Source organism: Pristiophorus japonicus, chromosome 2 (genome assembly GCF_044704955.1).
Source record: "Pristiophorus japonicus isolate sPriJap1 chromosome 2, sPriJap1.hap1, whole genome shotgun sequence".
NCBI lineage: Eukaryota > Metazoa > Chordata > Chondrichthyes > Pristiophoridae > Pristiophorus > Pristiophorus japonicus.
In genome coordinates, this window is record NC_091978.1 from 274715485 (window position 1) to 274735875 (window position 20391).

General features: G+C 46.4%; 1 protein-coding gene across 1 annotated transcript in view; it reads right to left on the bottom strand.

Moving 5' to 3' along the window:
• Window positions 1-20391, bottom strand: part of slc2a9l2 (solute carrier family 2 member 9, like 2) — a 798853-nt gene that overhangs the window by 543344 nt on the left and 235118 nt on the right. Inside the window, exon 5 of the mRNA XM_070862252.1 lies at window positions 5791-5936. Coding sequence (XP_070718353.1) covers window positions 5791-5936 — 146 coding nt within the window. The remainder of the gene's footprint in view (window positions 1-5790; window positions 5937-20391) is intronic.

Consider the following 20391-nt stretch of genomic DNA (forward strand, 5'->3'; position numbering starts at 1 on the left):
TGGCCACGAAATCGCGGCCTCCCTGGGTCCGTATGGAGTGTGTACGTGCATTACAAAAAGCCGGTTTTCAGCGCACAATGCGCATGCGCTGAAAACTGACTTTTCCGCATCTCGGGAGCGAGGACATTCGCATGGGCAAGATTGCTATATTTACCCATATCTTGCCCAACAAATATCCTGAAAACTCTTTAGCCTGATAAAAGCAGGCCCATAGCCTACTTTTACAGGTGTAAGGGTTTTAAAACACACAAACACATAATAAAATTAAATTTAAAAGAACACATTTTATTGTTAAATACCCTGCCCACTACAGTAAGTTTATTTTAAACCATAATTAAAAAACCTTTTTTAAAAATCGGAAAATTTTTTTTCTAAGACATTTATTAACTTTAATTTCAATGAATTTTAATTATGTGAGATGTGTTTTTTTATTTTTTATTATGATTTCTTGGCCATTATCTTTTGATGTTTGGAAAGCTAGATTGTGGACAATAATTAGTGGAAAATTCTGTGACAGGAGGGCCGATATTAATAACAATGAAAACTCGTAGATACGGAGTATTCATTGCTATTAATGAGAAAGCTGTGGAATACTGTGCCTGATTGACTGAGCAGTCACACGTGACTGCACCTTCTGCGTGGGAATCTGGAGACGGGAGCGCGCTTCGCAGCACGGGAAGAGAAGGCCTCCCCAACGGAATCACAGGCTCCTCCGGTACCACCAGGTACTTTCGTAAAAATTCTCCAGTCAAAGGCGTTCGTCCGAAAGAAACCTCCAACCAGAATTTCAGGGTCATTAGTATATCATGATTAATAACAGATATAATGGTTTCAAGGCAGTAATCTAACCTCAAGGTAAGACATGTATGAACTCCGCTCATGGTTTATGATGATGAATTATTCAAACAAAGTTGCAGCTTGCACCATGGGAACATAAGAACATAAGAACATAAGAATTAGGAACAGGAGTAGGCCATCTAGCCCCTCGAGCCTGCTCCGCCATTCAACAAGATCATGGCTGATCTGACCGTGGACTCAGCTCCACTTACCCGCCCGCTCCCCATAACCCTTAATTCCCTTATTGGTTAAAAATCTACCTATCTGTGATTTGAATACATTCAATGAGCTAGCCTCAACTGCTTCCTTGGGCAGAGAATTCCACAGATTCACAACCCTCTGGAAGAAGAAATTCCTTCTCAACTCGGTTTTAAATTGGCTCCCCCGTATTTTGAGGCTGTGCCCCCTAGTTCTAGTCTCCCCGACCAGTGGAAACAACCTCTCTGCCTCTATCTTGTCTATCCCTTTCATTATTTTAAATGTTTCTATAAGATCACCGCTCATCCTTCTGAACTCCAACGAGTAAAGGCCCAGTCTACTCAATCTATCATCATAAGGCAACCTCCTCATTTCCGGAATCAGCCTAGTGAATCGTCTCTGTACCCCCTCCAAAGCTGGTATATCCTTCCTTAAGTAAGGTGACCAAAACTGCACACAATACTCCAGGTGTGGCCTCACCAATGCCCTATACAGTTGCAGAAGGACTTCCCTGCTTTTGTACTCCATCCCTCTCGCAATGAAGGCCAACATTCCATTCGCCTTCCTGATTACCTGCTGCACCTGCAAACTAACTTTTTGGGATTCATGCACAAGGACTCAAAAGAGTTTCACTCAAAAGAGTTTCATGCACAAGGACCCCCAGGTCCCTCTGCACCACAACATGTTGTAATTTCTCCCCATTCAAATAATATTCCCTTTTACTGTTTTTTTTCCCAAGGTGGATGACTTCACACTTTCCGACATTGAATTCCATCTGCCAAACCTTAGCCCATTCGCTTAACCTATCTAAATCTCTTTGCAGCCTCGCTGTGTCCTCTACACAACCCGCTTTCCCACTAATCTTTGTGTCATCTGCAAATTTTGTTACACTACACTCTGTCCCCTCTTCCAGGTCATCTATGTATATTGTAAATAGTTGTAGTCCCAGCAACGATCCCTGTGGCACACCACTAACCACTGATTTCCAATCCGAAAAGGACCCATTTATCCCGACTTTCTGCTTTCTATTAGCCAGCCAATTCTCTATCCATGCTAATACATTTCCTCTGACTCCGCGTACCTTTATCTTCTGCAGTAACCTTTTGTGTGGCACCTTATCGAATGCCTTTTGAAAATCTAAATACACCACATCCATCGGTACACCTCTATCCACCATGCTCGTTATATCCTCAAAGAATTCCAATAAATTAGTTAAACATGATTTCCCCTTCATGAATCCATGCTGCGTCTGCTTGATTGCACTATTCCTATCTAGATGTCCCGCTATTTCTTCCTTAATGATAGTTTCAAGCATTTTCCCCACAACAGATGTTAAACTAACCGGCCTATAGTTACCTGCCTGTTGTCTGTCCCCTTTTTTAAACAGAGGCGTTACATTAGCTGCTTTCCAATCCGCTGGTACCTCCCCAGAGTCCAGAGACTTTTGGTAGATTATAACGAATGCATCTGCTATAACTTCCGCCATCTCTTTTAATACCCTGGGATGCATTTCATCAGGACCAGGGGACTTGTCTACCTTGAGTTCCATTAGCCTGTCCAGCACTACCCCCCTAATGATAGAGATTGTCTCAAGGTTCTCCCTTCCCACATTCCTGTGACCAGCAATTTCTGGCCATTGTTTTTGTGTCTTCCACTGTGAAGACCGAAGCAAAATAATTGTTTAAGGTCTCAGCCATCTCCACATTTCCCATTGTTAAATCTCCCTTCTCATCTTCTAAGGGACCAACATTTACTTTAGTCACTCTTTTCCATTTTATATATCTGTAAAAACTTTTACGATCCATTTTTATGTTTTGCGCAAGTTTACCTTTGTAATCTATCTTTCCTTTCTTTATTGCTTTCTTAGTCATTCTTTGCTGTCGTTTAAAATTTTCCCAATCTTCTATTTTCCCACTAACCTTGACCAACTTATACGCATTGGTTTTTAATTTGATTCTCTCCTTTATTTCCTTGGTTATCCACGGCTGGTTATCCCTTCTCATACCGCCCTTCTTTTTCACTGGAATATATTTTTGTTGAGCACTATGAAAGAGCTCCTTAAAAGTCCTCCACTGTTCCTCAATTGTGCCACCATTTAGTCTGTGTTTCCAGTCTACTTCAGCCAACTCTGCCCTCATCCCACTGTAGTCCCCTTTGTTTAAGCATGGTACGCTCGTTTGAGACACTACTTCCTCACCCTCAATCTGTATTACAAATTCAACCATACTGTGGTCACTCATTCCGAGAGGATCTTTTACTTGGAGATCGTTTATTATTCCTGTCTCATTACACAGAACCAGATCGAAGATAGCTTGCTCCCTTGTAGGTTCTGTAACATACTGTTCTCAGAAACAATCCCGTATGCATTCTATGAATTCCTCCTCCAGGCTACCCCGTGTGATTTGATTTGACCAATCGATATGTAGGTTAAAATCCCCCATGATTACTGCCGTTCCTTTTTCACATGCCTCCATTATTCCCTTGATTATTGCCCGCCCCACCGTGAAGTTATTATTTGGGGGCCTATAAACTACGCTCACCAGTGACATTTTCCCCCTTACTATCTCTAATCTCCACCCACAATGATACAACATTTTGTTCATTATCGTCTCTCACAACTGCCCTGATATCATCCTTTATTAACAGAGCTACCCCGCCTCCTTTCCCTTCTTGTCTATCTTTCCGAATCATCAGATACCCCTGTATGTTTAATTCCCAGTCTTGGCCACCCTGCAACCACGTTTCTGTACTGGCCACCAAATCATACCCATTTGTAATGATTTGTGCCGTCAACTCATTTACTTTATTTTGAATGCTGCGTGCGTTTAGATAGAGTGTTTTAATACTAGTTTTTAAACCATGATTTTTAGTTTTGACCCCTCCTGCAGCCCCTTTATATTCAGTGGCCCTTTTTGTTTTTTGCCTTGGGTTTCTCTGCTCTCCACTTTTACTCTTCTCCTTTCTGTCTTTTGCTTTTGTCTCCTTTTTGTTTCCCTCTGTCTCCCTGCATTGGTTCCCATCCCCCTGCCACATTCGTTTAACTCCTCCCCAACAGCACTGGCAAACACTCCCCCAAGGACATGGGGTGAGAGAGACTCTATAATAATAGGTGGAGCAGCATTGAACTACCTGGATACAATGAAAGTGCTAAGAAATTAAAATAAATATGTTTAAAATGTTACATTTTGCAGAGTTTTCAAATGAATTCCTACCCTACCAATTACAGAGTCTCTTTCTGTGGGATTCTGGGATTCCTACCAGTTAAGAGCTAAAGGCAACGAGGAAGGTCAACGTTAATTTTAACTTCACATTAATCAGCGTTCTCCAAGACACTCCAGCATAATGTCATGTTTTAAACAGGTTGTGAAGGACAAAAGTGAGTTATTCAGGAGTAATGAAGCAGCCTCTATTACCTCAAGGAGAAGTTAAGTCACTTCTGCTTATTCTAGAATAGATAATGGGCCAGGATTTTCTGTCAAAATTATGGCAAGGCTAATGGCACTTGCTGTTCTTTATGTATAAATGGTACAGCAACTTCAGGCGAGGAGCAGATGTGCGGTTAAATGAGAATAGCCAAAGATTGACTCCAAGTTGCGCCGCTCCGTCGTTAGCTTCATGAAATCAGCATTTCACCCTTAGCCGCCTTTTTTTTTCAGGAACTTGCTGAATTTGTCCATTAATGACCCATTAAACTCGCCACAGAAAGTTAAACCTTGTTATTACAAGCATAAGTACACTTTTAACAACGTGATATGTGTTAATGACTTCCAATCAACCTCTGCAACAAAAATCAACTATTACAAGTGTGGAGTCTCATTCCTTCAGGTTTTTAATATTTCATGAAGATTTTAAGAATGGCAAATTGTAAAAAAAGTTTATTTTCTGTCTCTTTTGTTCTCTTTCTATCTTAATCCAATATTTATTTCCCTTTGTTTCTTTTTCTGTAACTGGTTTGACATTAATTTCACCCCCTTTAATTCACCCTCCTTCCCAGTTCTTCCTGTGTTTATTTCAAAATCCTTAAATCTTATTGGTTAAGCAGATACCCTGTTGGTTGCCCTGTTCACTCAGGTCCCAGATGCCCTGTTTCCCTCGCTGCACCATTACCAGCTTGCACTTCCAGCAACTTTTGATCTGAAGGGTGAGGGGCAAGTCTGTCTAATGGCAGACAATGCTACATGCCCTGCTACAGCAAATTCTGGCCCAATGGCATAATCTTTTTTGAAACTAACTCCCTCTTGTGGGTGACCTTGGCAATGAGTTTAGGAAAAAACCAGCAGAGGAGAAACTGTCACTCATTTTTGTGACAGCGCTGGAATATTTTGAGTAATGGGGTAAAAGAGTGATGGATTTGTCCATTTTAGCAACCATTTCCAAATACCCATGAATTTGATTTTGAATATTTATTGGACACCGAAATAAACATCTAGTTGAGCTATAAAATCAACAGAATGTAGAAGAATTGTTCAGGTCACTGCGTGCATCAAAATCACAAGCACATTCCATATTCTTGATAAATGCATTTAAGATATTACTACACAATGAAATTCTCCTGCACATCACATGCAGTCTTTTAAAGGTCCATTCTTCAATTAAATGTGATTGTTTATTCAACTGTTATTTTCCTAACATTCTTGAAGCAAATTATCACTTTAGGTATATGAATATAGATGGAGGATTTAAAAGAATTGGGCTGGATTGGAATTTCAATGGAACTTGCTGTAATGCAATGATCGAGAACACGAGTTTACAAACCTTGCCAAGTATCTCCGGCAGCCCCAAAACCTGGCCAGTGAAGACACCAAGACAGATGAAAATAGATGTAACCTGCCCGAGGGAGCCACGGATGTGCTTCTGTGAGATTTCACCCAAGTACATCGGAAGGGCACTGAGGGCAATGCCTGTAGAGAGAGCAGTACTTCAACATAAGATACTTAATAGCCTGTGACACATCACTGCAAAACTCTAATCAATATGCCTACAGATAAACCACAACACCAAGCAATATCTGTGAGACAGTGTGCAGTCTTGGGTCTGTCTGACTGCCTACAATAATACATTTGATTGATGGAAACAGAATCAAATAGAGTAAAGACAACTTCCAAAAACATTTAATCTCTGTAGAGTATTTAATTATATCACATTTACCCAACATTTAATAAATTGCACTTGTCCTACATTGCCTACCATACATCTCAAATACTATCTAATGCCACATTGATTTTAATTGCAGAAAAATGGTTAGAAATATAAACAAGCATTTCCTTCTGTATGGAAAGAAATTGCATCCATTATGGCTGATATTCTTACATATATTACATTTTATTTAAAGCACAGAAACAGGCCATTCAAGCTAAAAGGTTTATGCTCCACACGATCCTCCTCCCATCCTTCTTCATCGAACCCCATCAACATATCCTTCTATTCCTTTCTCCCTTATGTGTTTATCCAGCTTCGCCTTGAATGCATCTATGCTATTTGCCTCAACTGCTCCCTATGGCAGCGAGTTCCACATTCTAACTACTTTCTAGATAAAGAATTTTCACCTAAATCCTGTATTGGGTTTATTAGTGACTTCCGTATATTTATAGCCCATAGTTCTGGTCTCGCCATTGGGGACAAAATTGACCTCCGACCAAAACAGGGCACACGCACCATTTTCTTTGTTGATTTACTGCCCCGGTGTCTGGAGCGATTTTGCCCTCTTTTTTATTTTTCTTCTGGCAGGGCAGTGAAGCCGGGCTGCGGCGAGGCGGAAGTCGGTGGGGAGCGGGTAGGAAGGCGAGCGGATTCATGAGTGCCGCGCTGACCATGACGCTTTTGACATCAGCGTAATGCAGATGTGCCACGTAGTGCTGACGCGTCACAACGTCCCTCCCCTTACGTTAAAGGGGAGGGCCGCTGCAAGCTCTGCATAAACTTTTGTGGCACCCACTGGGCCTGCAGGGAGGGTTTCAGCTGGGCCAGCGGCCTGGTACCCAAGAGGGGGTGCCGGGCTGTCTGTTGGTGGCCCGGCCGAACCCATGGCCACCATTCTCGGGACATGCCGTCCAGCAACTAGCGGCTTCCTGCCGGGGAAAACTAGCGGGGGCAGCGACCGGCAGCTGCTCTGCTCCCACCGGGCAATTTCCCATGGGGCAATTTCCCTCGCGGGGCAGAAAGTGGTCACCACGCAGTGGGGGGGTAGCATACACCTTCCCAAAAATGCACAAGGGCAATTTCTAAAATGCCAGGACCTCCGCCCCGACTGAGCTGCTTACTGACCCGTTACTGCCTCGATAACAGCTCTTAAAAAAAGGGGCAATTTCGGCCCCATCTTCTCTGTGTTTACCCTATCAAACCCATTCATAATCTTAAAGACCTCTATCAGGTCATCCCATAGTCCATTTACTGGAGAAAAGAGCCCGAGCCTGTTCAATCTTTCAGTTATGGTATCATTCTAGTAAATCTTTTTACACTTGCTCCAGTGCCTCAACATCCTTTTTTCTTCATGATTAGAAAAGTGTTTCCTTGCTGCAGGCTGTTTGACTGTGGGGTGTTATAAATGAGCTGAACTTGAGGTGAAGCACTGGAGGTGATATACTCCCCATCTTGTTTTGATAATTTTTTTCTCCAACTCATTTCCTTCTTCCCTGTCCTATGTCTCGCATCATCCCCGAACCAGGATGGTGACCTATTCGACAGTCTCTGCCAGTTCTGTATTTGAACCACCTATTAATGGAGCAATACAAGATGGGAAATACATCATTTGCAGGGTTTCGCTCATTAAACATCATCATCATATCATAGGCAGTCCCTCGAAACGAGGATGACTTGCTTCCATGCCAAAAAAAAGGATAAGTTCACAGTTGTTCCAATGAAGGACCTAAAATTCCAGGTCCTGAACTATATCCTGAAGGGTGAAAGATGCCTGTGCATGGATTTTTTTTAATGTGTGTTGGCCGTTGCAAACCAGCCACCACACGGGCTTGACAGAGCTAGGTCCAGTGACAAGGATTACCCAAGAAGACTGGAGACCTGCTCTGCTGCACGGACCTAGTGCGCACACATATTGCAGTGTGGGCTGGCCCGTGCTGCTCCTGGGCCCCTGGCCCCGAACTCACGCCTCTCCTGGGCCCTGATCACATCCCTCCACAATCTCTCGCAGCTCCTGCTGTATCTGCCCATGCGCCAATCACCGACCTGGACCTTGCTGACGTCACTTGTCGCTGCTATCGCAGCTCGTGCTGTTCCCTGAAGTGGTATGCCTCCACGCTGCTCCCAGGCACCGCACCTCCGCTTCTTTTAAGGCCCCGACCTGCCGCGGTGGTCTCCTGGGGCCTCCATGCTGCTCCCAGGGTCTCTGCTCGCCACTTCTTTTATGGCACCAATAAACATATTGACCCAATGACTCCTTTTGGAAATCAACATGTGTAGATGTCAAATCAGGACGAGTTGGGCTAATTTATGACACACTCACAGGCAAATATCCTGACAACACTCATTGCACCCTTAGGTATTGGAGGGCACCCGCAGACAATGGAACCATACAGTACTGTAGCAAGAAATCACTTTTCTAATCTCCATTTAAAAAAACGACCGCAATGGATAGAGATACAATCCTATATGTAAACCACCAGTTAAGATACAAATGAGATCAGCATGATCTGATTCAACTTCTGATTTCTCTCCTATCTTGGGCCACCACATCCTTCAGCTGAGATCAGAAGCTTGCTGACTGTTGAAAGAACAAGAAGCAGCTCATGTGCTATTATATCATGTTGCAACAAGATTAAGTGACAATCTTTTAATGTAAATACAGGAAGATATTGGCAAATGGTTAGGTGCTTTTTATAGTTTTCTTTTTAAACAATAGTGGGTCAATGTGATTGTAGCTGATCCCATCTTTAATATTGTGTAGTCACTAGTGAATTGTTTATTCAAATAATATCACTAAATGGCTGTTGACTGAACATTAATTCGTAGTGGTGTTCTACATCTCTTTTTTTAAAACTTCCTTCCTCACCTCCTACCCTTACCCTTATCCTCTTACCCTAAAACTTGTGCTGAAGGATTATGTTTCCATGGGCAGCAAAAATATAGGAAAAGGAGTAGGCCATTCAGCCTTTCGAGCCTGTTCCACCAGTCAGTTATATATGAACCTTAACTTAATTTGCCTGCCTTGGTTCCTTATCCCTTAATACCCTTATCTAACAAAAACCTATCAATCCCAGTTTTGCCATTTTCATTTGACCTAATCTTAATAGCTTTGGAATTCCTTCAAAATTTTAGCTATTTCATTCTTCACATGTGAGCCTAGAAGATGAGCATCAGCAGACAGTTCAGTTTAGAGACCAATCCCCCTCTAGCTCTGCCCTCACCTACACCCACAGACGTGTACCTCCCATGTGGATCACTTGATAGTGAACTCTCGACAATTATCTTCCCCCCTTAGCCAGCTGTCTCAATGGAGAACTGCGATGAAACAAAAAACCTTTCTGTATGGTTCAGTACCACACGACATGGTGCATTTACTCACTGATTCAGTTGGAAGCTCACATTTTATTACTTGTACTTCCAAAACACTGGCACCTGTCTTTCTAAAGGAAATATGTACAGATTCCTCTGCCATTCAATTTAGTGTAAGATGTTGTAATCATTTTCATATCAGGGAGAACAGGGGTGCAGTGGAGCTTTCAGTTGCTGGTTTACAGTTGTGATCCTCCATCCTTACAGGTGGGCAATGTGGGCGACCGCCCAGGGTCAGGGGTCAGTGTGGTCAAGGAGGTCTGACATTAGTGGTGCAACCTCTGCAAAGACCTTGGCTATCTCCAAAGTCTGCTTCCAACAGACTGTAGAGCTCCTCAAGAAGAGCAAATTTCAAGTTTCAAGAGCAAGTGGATAGCACTCAGGATCCTGTTAACCATGCCTGTATTGGTAGCTATGGATAGCACTTAGGATCCTGTTAACCATGCCTGTATTAGTGGCAATGGATAGCACTCAGGATCCTGTTAACCATGCCTGTATTAGTGGCTATGGATAGCACTCAGGATCTTGTTAACCATGCCTGTATCGGTGGCTATGGATAGTACTCAGGATCCTGTTAACCATGCCAATTCTCGATCCATGCTAATACATTTCCTCTGACTCTGCGTACCTCTATCTTCTGCAGTAACCTTTTGTGTGGCACCTTGTCGAATGCCTTTTGGAAATCTAAATACACCACATCCATCGGTACACCTCTATCCACCATGCTCGTTATATCCTCAAAGAATTCCAGTAAATTAGTTAAACATGATTTTCCCTTCATGAATCCATGTTGCGTCTGCTTGATTGCACTATTCCTATCTAGATGTCCCGCTATTTCTTCCTTAATGATAGCTTCAAGCATTTTCCCCACTACAGATGTTAAACTAACCGGCCTATAGTTACCTGCCTTTTGTCTGCCCCCTTTTTTAAACAGAGGCATTACATTAGCTGCTTTCCAATCCACTGGTATCTCCCCAGAGTCCAGAGAATTTTGGTAGATTATAACGAATGCATCTGCTATAACTTCCGCCATCTCTTTTAATACCCTGGGATGCATTTCATCAGGACCAGGGGACTTGTCTACCTTGAGTCCCATTAGCCTGTCCAGCACTACCCCCCTAGTGATAGTGATTGTCTCAAGATCCTCCCTTCCCACATACCTGTGACCAGCAATTTTTGGCATGGTTTTTGTGTCTTCCACTGTGAAGACCGAAGAAAAATAATTATTTAAGTTCTTGCTTTCCCCCTCCCCTCACCACAACCCTATGCTTTTGCCTTTCTTATTTCAGACACCCAAGAAATCCAGCCTGCCCAGCCAGTGGGTCAACATGAAGAAGGCGAGGCGAGTAAAAAAGAAGAAACACCGTCACTCGATCTAACACTCCCAGACACCAGCTCAGATATTGACACTCCGCTTACTTTAGAGGATAGGTTGGACGCGGGGTCTGCACATGGTGAGACTCAGAGCAGGAGTGGTCTGCAGCCATGGTAGGGGGAAAGGGTAACTCAGGTGCCAGCACCCCAGAGGGCAAGGTTGCACATGAGTTCTGCTATACAGGACTTAGATGAGGGCTTCGATGGGGCAAGCCTACAGAACAAAACTGATGGGTGTGCACAATGAAATGATTGGTGCATTGGCAGACCTGCCAGAAAGCCTGAGTGCAATATTAAGGAGCATGGATGGGTCTGGCACCAACCGTGCACAGGGCATTGCGCAGAGCTTGGAGCCCATCCTTTCCAGCGTAGAAGGGGTGGGCAGACCCATTGCGCACTTGGGGACCCGATCATCATGCAGCATTTGATGACCGAAGTCTCAGCTTCAATTGCAGCACAAGCAGAAGCCATCCAACGTCTGGGTGCTGCAGTTGAATCTCAAACTGAAGTCATGCAAGCTCAGCACTGCTGCCATGCAAGCACAGACTGCTGCCATCATGGCTGGGTTTACCAATGTTGAAAAGGGCTTGCAGGGTCTCACAGCAGTCCAGCAGTCTGTACTCCATCAGATTACAAGGATTACTGAGGTGCTCCCAGGGGAGTGGCAATGAATACGTGGAGGCCGAACCTGCTGTCCTCTTTCAGGGTGACAGCATTCCTACTCCCACCACTGCCTCTCTGCCGATGCCCTTGCTGTCGCCTGTCAGCCAGCCAGCCCAGACCACTGCCACCCATGCCGAGGTGGTGCAGTCTGAAGCTAGGCCTACTAGGCCCAGAGCTACTCGAGGTCATCCTGCAAGTCCATTTGTAGTGTCCCGCACTGAAAGTCAGCAGCCTTCCACCGGCCATGCTGTAACCACTGGGATAGCACTCAATAAGAGCACTAAAACTGTCATGTATACTACATTATTATATATAACTGTATCCTAATATGCTATACATGACTGTAATAAGATATGACCTGTAACCACCAGCATACCTTACCACTAGGGGTGCACTTGCAAGAGACAGGTATAAAAGGACAGGTCTCAAGCAAGTGCAGCATTCCAGAGCTGTGAAATAAAGGTGCAGGTTCAGAGTGACCTTGACTTCACTACATGCCTCGTGTGAATCTGTACTGAGGGGACAGGACTTAGCAGTGGCGACGAGTTACGGGATTACAGAATCCATAGAATGGCGAACAATGGACCAGATGAAAAGTACAATGCGGGAGACAATTGGGAGGACTTTATAGAAAGGCTCCAGCAAAGCTTTGTAACCAAAGACTGGTTAGGTGATGATAAGGTAGACAAGAGAAGAGCCCATCTCTTGACCAGCTGTGGCTCGAAAACATACGCTTTAATGAAGGATCTGCTGGCACCCGAGAAACCAGCAAGCAAGTCGTTTGAAGAATTGAGCACACTGGTAAGAGACCACCTGAAGCCAGCGAGCAGCCTACACAGGGCCAGACACAGGTTCTACAACTACAGATGCTGTGTGGGCCAGAGCATACCCAACTTCGTGGCGGAACTTCGGAGGTTGGCTAGTTTATGTGAGTTCTCCGATGAACTGAGGAGAGAAATGCTGAGAGACTTTTTCATTGAAGGAATAGGCCATGCAGGCATATTCCGAAAGCTCATAGAGACCAAGAATCTGACCTTAGAGGCAGCAGCACTGGTTGCACAGACATTCTTGGTAGGGGAAGAAGAAACGAGGTTGATTTACAATGCAGGTACGACAACTAACGAAATATCGGAACAAGAAGTTCACAGCACTAAACAAGCTGCTACCCCCACACACAGACAAAACCGGGAGAACAGGCTCTCGACAGCAGGCAGAAGCCATCAAGGGCCACAGGAACGGCCATTCACACTTCATCAACCCACAATGCGAGCAATCAACTACAAACTGAGAGAAGCTCAAGAGAGATCAGCCAGACGCAGCTCATTCTTTGGGAACACTTTGAACAATGGAACAGGTCTGTGCTGGAGGTGTGGGGCTGGGCACTCGTCAAGGGGATGTCGATTTCAGCAAGCTGTTTGCAGAAATTGTGAATATACAGGGCATTTGGCCCGTATGTGCAAAAACATGCCAGCTCGGCTGGTATACGAATCGGATGGGTCGGAAAGTGGACCAGAAGATGGTGGGGACAGTACCCGGGACATTGATGTACAACGGGTCAACACGATCAATGGCCGCTGCTCCTACAACAGGATGCCTCCTATAATGATGAGGGTCCTACTCAACGGGGATATCTGTCAACATGGAGCTGGATACAGGAGCGAGTCAATCTCTTCTGGGCGCTCAACAATTTGAACAACTGTGGCCGTATAAAAGAGACAGACCAAAACTCACAAGGGTCGACACCAAACTAAGGACCTATACCAAAGAAATCGTACCAGTCCTCAGCAGCGCCATGCTCTCTGTCACACACAAAGGGACAGTGAACCGATTTCCCCTGTGGATTGTCCCCGGAAACCCCCCAGCACTGCTGGGGAGAAGCTGGCTGCCAAAACTAAACTGGAAATGGGATGATGTCCATGCCATGTCATTAGAGGAACGGACCTCCTGCTCAACAGTTATAAAGCGATTTGAACATCTCTTTCAGCCAGGTGTGGGCACTTTCAAAAGGGCCAAAGTCAAAATCTACATCACACAGGATGCTGGACCGGTCCATCACAAGGCCAGAGCTGTACCCTCTGTGATGAGGGAAAAGATTGAACACGAACTAGACAGGCTTCTGTGGGAAGGCATTATATCACCTGTGGAATTTAGCGACTGGGCAAGTCCCATCGTCCCAGTCATGAAGCCTGATGGATCTGTACGAATCTGTGGGGACTAAAAATCTACCATAAACAGAGTCTCCCTGCAGGAATAGTACCTGCTGCCCAGAGCGGAGGACTTATTTGCCACATTGGCTGGAGGTAAACTTTTCTCAAAATTAGATCTCACATCTGCGTATATGACGCAAGAATTGACCGAGGAATCCAAGCTACTCACCACCATCAACACACATTGAGGCTTTTCATGTACAATCGATGCCCATTCGGCATCAGGTCGGCAGCTGCCATATTCCAGCGCAACATGGAGAGTCTGCTCAAGTCCATCCTGGGGACGGTTGTATTTCAAGACGACATACTTATCACGGGCAGGGACACCGACTCCCATCTCCGTAATTTCGAGGAAGTACTAAAGCGGTTGGATCGGGTAAGCCTAAGAGTCAAGAATTCCAAGTGCCTGTTTCTCGCACCCGAGGTTGAATTTTTGGGCAGAAGGATTGCCGCTGATGGAATCCGCCCAACATAGTCCAAAACTGAAGCAATTCGCCAGGCACCCAGGCCCCGGAATGTCTCAGAACTGTGCGCCTTTCTTGGGCTACTCAATTACTTTGGGAACTTTATGCAGAAATTAAGCACACTGCTGGAGCCTCTCCACGTGCTACTCAGGAAGGGGTGCAACTGGTTTTGCGGGGACACCCAGGAACACGCCTTCAATAAGACACGCAAACTTCTGTGTTCCAACAGTGTTTGACTTTCTTTGACCCAGGTAAAAAGCTAGTTCTAACATGCGATGCGTCAGCGTATAGGGTCGGGTGCGTTTTGCAACATGTCAATAGTGCGGGCAAATTACAACCCATAGCTTATGCCTCAAGGTCACTTTCGCGGGTGGAGCGCGGGTACGGAATGGTAGAGAAGGAGGCACTCGCGTGCGTGTACGGTGTCAAAAAGATGCACCAATACCTTTTCGGGGCCAAGTTCGCGTTAGAAACCGACCACAAGCCCCTCATGCCCCTCCTATCCGAGAGCAAGGCAATAAACACCAATGCCTCGGCGCGAATTCAATGGTGGGCACTCATGCTGGCGTCCTACGACTATACCATAAGGCACAGACCAGGCACAGACAACTGTGCCGACGCGCTCAGCAGGCTACCCCTGGCGACCACGGAAGGGTCTGATGAACAGGACTGTGAGATAGTCATGGCAATCAATGCCTTTGAGTCCACAGGTTCGCCCATGACGGCTCGCCAAATCAGAGCCTGGATGGCCAGCAACCCCACGTTATCCTTAGTAAAAAGATGTGTCCTAACCGGTGACTGGGCAGAGGCTCGCGATGCCTGCCCCGAGGAATTAAAACCCTTTCATAGGAGCATGCATGAGCTCTCACTACAAGCAGACTGCCTGATGTGGGGCAGCCGAGTAGTCATGCCTCTGCGAGGCAGAGAGGCATTTGTCCGGGAGCTCCACCGCAAGCACCCGGGGATCGTTCTCATGAAGGCCATAGCCAGATCCCATGTCTGGTGGCCTGGTATTGACACGGACTTGGAGCTCTGCGTCCGAAGGTGCACCATTTGTGCCCAACTCAGCAATGCCCCCAGGGAGGCTCCACTGAGCCCCTGGCCCTGGCCTACCAAACCGTGGTCGCGGGTGCACGTAGACTTTGCGGGCCCATTCATGGGCAAAATGTTCCTCGTCGTTGTAAATGCATTTTCAAAGTGGATCGAATGCACCATTTTAAACTCGAGCACAACCTCCACCACTGTGGAGAGCCTCGCAACCATGTTTGCAACGCACGGAATCCCTGACACATTGGTCAGTGACAATGATCCGTGCTTCACCAGCGCAGAATTCCAAGACTTTATAATTGACCATGGCATAAATCACGTCAAGATGGCACCGTTCAAGCCGGCCTCCAACGGCCAGGCGGAGAGAGCAGTGCAAATCATTAAACAAGGCATGCTTAAAATCCAACGTCCCACGCTGCATGGTCGCCTGTCGCGACTACTGCTGGCATACAGATCTCGTCCGCACTCACTGACTGGGATCCCTCCCGCGCAACTGTTGACAAAAAGGACTTTAAAAACAAGGCTCTCATTAATCCTCCCAAACATGCACGAAATCGTTGAGGCAAAGCATCGCAAGCTGACTGAGTACCATGACAGAAAGTCGAGGGGGAGATGGAATGAGATAAGGGACAAAGTGTTTGTACTAAACTATGGCAGAGGTCCCAAATGGCTGCAGGGACAGTAATGGGCAAGGAAGGAAACAGGCTACTGGTAGTACAAATGGACAATGGCAAAACCTGCCGGAGGCATGTAGACCAAGTCAAAAGCAGATTTACTAACAACACTGCGGAACCAGAGGCAGACTACAATGTGGAACTCGCACCACACCTGGTGGACAGATAGAGGGAACAACCTGAGGAAAGGGCAATCCCAACAGACAGCCCAGGCGAGTCAACAACAATCACACCAATCGAAACAGACAGCCCAGGCGAGATACAGCAACCACACCCAAAGAAAAACAGACACCAAGGCAAACAACTGAACCACAACTCAGACGCTCCATGCGAGAGCATAGACCACCTGAGAGACTGAACCTATAAAGACAATAAGACCTTGGGGTAGGGTGATGTCATGTATCTTACATTATTATATATAACTGTATCCTAACATGCTATACATGACTGTAATAAGATATGACCTGTAACCACCAGCATACCTTACCACCAGGGGTGCACTTGCAAGAGACAGGTATATTAGGACAGGTCTCAGGCAAGTGCAGCATTCCAAAGCTGTGAAATAAAGGTGCAGGTCCAGAGTGACCTTGACTTCACTACATGCCTCATGTGAATCTGTACTGAGGGGACAGGACTTTACAAAAACAGGCAAAGGCACACACAAGACAGTCACTAAGAGTCTGCACAGGGGCGATTACTTGATTCTTTCAATGTAATATTGGATGGATAGATGGATAAAGTTGATTGGAATATTGGAATATTTGCTTTGTGGTAGCTTTTATTTCAGCATTGTGGCCAAGAAGGTGCTGTGATGGTCATTGACAGAGGGCTGGATTTTAATTTGGATTACGCCTCTGTTAGGGCTCCGATTCGGTCTAGAAATGCTTACTGCCCGGGCGGCCAGCTTTCAGCGCCCCACCGGGAAATTTGGTGCCGGTTTTGCCACGGCGCTGAGCAGTACTGCCTGGGAGCATCACACACGGAAGTCTCCACAATGATTTGATATTTGGTTGGAGCAGCTCAGCTCCCGTTGTGCCCCGTGGTGAGACCGCCAGAGACAGCTGCAGTCAGAGCTGTGACGGAAGGAATGACTGCATGTGGTAAGTGTAATTGGTTTTTTTTGTTTTCATTTTGCGATTTATCTTTATTTGGTGTCAGTCATATATTGTGAATGTTTTTTGTGTTTTGTGTCCCGATTGTTTTTTCCAGGGAGGCCTCTCTTAGGGCGCTCCAGAGCCGGCTCTTTGGCAACGGATTTTCAGTTGCTCACCCAGCCCAGCACCATAAGAGAGGTGTGGAACGCTTCCCTTATCACTCCACTCCACTCTCAGGGCGCAGCAGCCGAATTTTTTGGCTGCCGTCGCAAACCATTTCCCAGCGCAAAATTTACCGACCAGCCACCATTAGCGCCGTAAGAAACCTCCAACCGAAAATCCAGCCTCATGTGTGGGAATAATGTTTAATGGCAAATTGGGATAGTGTTCAATCATACCGCAGATGAATGATTCGATCCCTGATATCCCAGCCAGAAAGGGGCTGACTGGGTTCCCGCCTTCCTTCCGCTTCCTTCTTTTCCTCCTCCTCCTCTTCCTACTCTTGAGCTGGTGGCCGTTTCCCTGGTGGCAAGGACTGTGCCATCATGATGGCCAGATTGTGGAGGATGCAGCAGACCATCACAAATCAGGGAACATGCTCCATTGAGAATTGTTGGGCTCCTCCAGAGCAGTCCAGGCAGCAGAACCCTTGCTTCAGCACCCCTATGGTCTGCTCTATGATGTTTCGTGTGGCAGCAAGGTGCTTGTCGTACACATGCTGACCACATGCGGTTGGGCTGCGGAGCAGAATCAAGAGCCAGATGTCGCCCAGTAGCCACTCTCTGGTTTGTCTTGGTGGCTCAAAGACTGAGTGAACAGCAAATTGGCACAGAATAAAACATCATGACTGCTACCAGGATACCGGGCATTTACCATCATGATGTGCTGAGCATAGTCGCACACAAACTGCACATTCAGTGAGTGGTAACCTTTGTGGCTGCGGTACATTGCAGCATTTAGATACGGTGCCCACAAAACCATGTGCATGCAGTCGATGGCACCCTGTACCATGGGAAGCCCGCTATCCTGTCAAAACCATACCAGAGAGAAGACAATGAAGTCCCCTCTCCTGGCATAAAGAGCATCTCTCACCTCTCTTATGCAGCAGTGAACGGCGAAGTGGGAGATGTTACAGATGTTGCCTGCTCCAGCCTGGAAGGATCCTGATGCAAAGAAATGCAGGGCCATGGTCACCTTCACAGCCACTGGCAGCACTGCCCTTGCCCTGGTGTGAGGCTGCAAGTCTGGTTGCAAGAGGTGGCAGAGTTCTGTGAATATCTCCTTCGTAAAGCGCAGATGCCTCAGACACTGCTCCTGGCTCAGGTTGAGGTAAGAGAATTGCTCTTGGAAGCTCCTTTGTGAGTGCTTCTCCCCCTCCTCCTTCCTCTGCGAGCAGCTTGTCCTCTTCTTCACTGCCTCTGCTCCATCTCCCTGTCATGCTGCAGGCCAAGGAGGATGACAACAACAGCACCCATGAGTGGGAGCAAGAGCTCTGACCAGAACCCTTGAAGTCAGAACCAAGGCCTTCTCCACTTGCAGTATTACTCCCTGTCACCTCATCTACTTTAAACAATGCTGGAAAGCTGCAAACGCTTCCACAAACTGACACAGACCCAGTAGAAATCAAAAAGCAAGTTACCTGAAAGTTGTTAATAATTTCTTTAAATAGAGCTGGTGGGGTGGGGTGGGGGGATGGTCATACCTGCTGCTGAACACATGTTCAGCTGTGTGAGGATAATAAAGGGTGTTAGTTCCAGTGATGACGATGAAAATGGCACCGCTACCTATTTACAATCCTTCAAGCACTTGCTCCTAATGGCTGTCCTACCGTCCTCATCAAGCTGGTGTCCGGTGTGACCCACATCAGAAGTGTGTGCACACTGCTCGTACACCGTTTTGGACCCAATTCGGTAACCGTAGCAACGGGCTCTACGCAACCGAATTTCTAGGCCAATGACTTTTCTGAGGCTTCCCTTGAACATTCCTTCTGAAATGTTCTTTGATCCTTTCTCTAGTGTTGATTGCCTTGCGAATGTCCTTCGGCTAGAATCTCCACTTTTGTGCTTATCGCCCAAAAATGGGCATTAAAAAAGTGTTTTCTGATTGCCGGCTTCTTGCCCATTCTCAAAACAGTTCATTTCCATTTTTGAAAATGGGCGTTACCTCGAGCAATATGAAATGGGCGGTAGCATTAAATTTTTTTGACCTTCTGCCGTAAAGTGTGGGCGTCCTTAGCAACGGCATGGCAACGCTCGATTCCCGCGATTCAGGAGGTCAAGGGTCATCATGACATGTGCAGAACAGGAGATAGAGAGAGAGGGAGCTAAGAGGCACTGAAAGCATGTGTGGCTATTGTGTGTGCTTGTCTGGCTGTTGTGGGAGGAACGCCAGAGATTCACCAGTAGCAAAAAGCCTACTAAGCACCAAGAACATACTTGGCAACGAGTTTTTGTCCAACAAATAAGATATAACATGGAAGGGATAGAGGAGGCCCTGGAGCTGGTAGCCAGGAACACTGGTGACAGAGGGCTCCCGGTGGTCCTGGACCGCCGGACTGCACCCCAAGGTGACACACCCCCATTGCCAAGCACACATGAGAGCCAGCAGCAACATCTTGCTTCTGGCTTGGAGCACATTCCCACCTCGGGACCGACCTCTCCCGTATCCGTCCAAACAGCGCTTCGGCCGTCAACCCCCCCCTCCCCCCCCAATGAAGCATCACCTGAGGACCTTCTTGGCCAGGTGGCTTGGAGTCAGGAGGGGAAGGGGAAGGGGCAGAGGTGGGGGGGAGAAGCGTGGTGCGGGGGGTGGGGGAGGGGGGGGGAGAAAGGGTTGGTTTGTACAGAAATACTGATTTCAGACTAATGTTCGGTGTAAATGTTTTTTATTTAACAAAACCTTGTAGCACATTGGCTCAGTTGGCTGCACCATTACATGCTGGTGTATCCTTAACATAAAAGGGTATAATCACTCTTAACTTCAATCAACTTAAACTTTAACTGTCACCAAGGTGATGCCCACCATTGATGTATGACCTGCACACCCAGCAGTGTGTCAGCCTTGTAAATAACACCAATGTTTTTTCAGGCAAAGCGATCATTGATGAGCTCCTGACGTAAGGCTCTTGCAGCTATCATGCCACCATGGGCCCTTTCCTGCAGTATACAGGGGGGCGGGGGCACGGCTTCAGTGTCAGCCTGATTGTCTGGGCCGATGTTAGCATCCGCCTCCTCTTCCTCTCTCTGGTGAGGTGGATTGTCAGACTCATCAGGCAATTCTTGTCCCCTCCTGATAGCCAAGTTGTGCAGCATGGAGCACACCACCA